Below are 948 nucleotides of genomic sequence, written 5' to 3' on the forward strand. Positions count from 1 at the left end.
GGTTTGTTCTTGGACTTTCTGCCTGTAAGGAAAGAAATTATTATATTTTATAAGTACTGTTACCTCAAAAAATATCCATGTGACACACATATCATGACAAATAATTTGTAATGATAATTATGTAGGAATGTGGCTCAAGCTTTATTCACCTAGGAGTGATTGCAACTTACCGGAAATGTTAAGGTTACAAATTACATTTTCTCTGTTATCATACGCTTCTCAAATCTGTGACTAAACATGGATAGGTAACTCATAAAAAACTGGGGCTGAAATCCAGCTAAGACTAAGGCGTCATAAAACTGTTCTGTTGTAGCATGTTTCTCATACGACAGGTTCAAAAGCTTATTCTCCCTCCAGTCCAGTTTAATGATTGCCTAAGACAACAACTCTGTTCTCAAACTGTGTATCTCAAAACTTTACACATTCCTGTTAAAGTCCGTGTTTCAGTGATGGAAAAAAAAGAAGAAAAAAAAAAAAGAAGGAATATCATGGGCTCACAATAAACCATTTCAGATATTTGTCCCCTCTTATTTAATATGCATCCTGTACAGTTCCTGTGAAAACTAGGAAATCTTAATCCAGGAAAAACCACTAAAAGTAAAAGCTGTAATGATGTGGTTACATAATTGTGCATCCTACATACTATTGAGTCAGTTTCAAATAAATAATTTTTTTCAGTCTTCTTTGGTAGGAATCACTTTTACTTGCCAGTGTTAGTAGACTCTGTAAAGGTTCCCTAAACTTACAGTCAATGAATTACAATTTGTGTTTTGATTAGGCTTGTTTGGCAGATTAAAAATACCTTTTGATGAGAACAAAGTTTCAGCAGGCATTAAACTTATTTTTCATCAATCCCGCATTCCTGCTTTGAAAATGTTTTCACTTCTTGGATATAATGCATTATCCTATTCTTAAATGTCATAATTTCATCTGTAAGTGGAAAATCAT

General features: G+C 33.2%; 1 protein-coding gene across 1 annotated transcript in view; it reads right to left on the bottom strand.

Moving 5' to 3' along the window:
- Positions 1-6: 6 nt before the first annotated feature.
- Positions 7-948, bottom strand: part of LOC103130673 (C-X-C motif chemokine 2-like) — a gene marked incomplete at its 3' end in the record, with an annotated part of 2,038 nt that continues 1,096 nt past the window's right edge. Inside the window, exon 5 of the mRNA XM_016666094.1 lies at positions 7-22. Coding sequence (XP_016521580.1) covers positions 7-22 — 16 coding nt within the window. The remainder of the gene's footprint in view (positions 23-948) is intronic.

Source organism: Poecilia formosa, unplaced genomic scaffold (genome assembly GCF_000485575.1).
Source record: "Poecilia formosa unplaced genomic scaffold, Poecilia_formosa-5.1.2 Scaffold660, whole genome shotgun sequence".
Lineage (NCBI taxonomy): Eukaryota > Metazoa > Chordata > Actinopteri > Cyprinodontiformes > Poeciliidae > Poecilia > Poecilia formosa.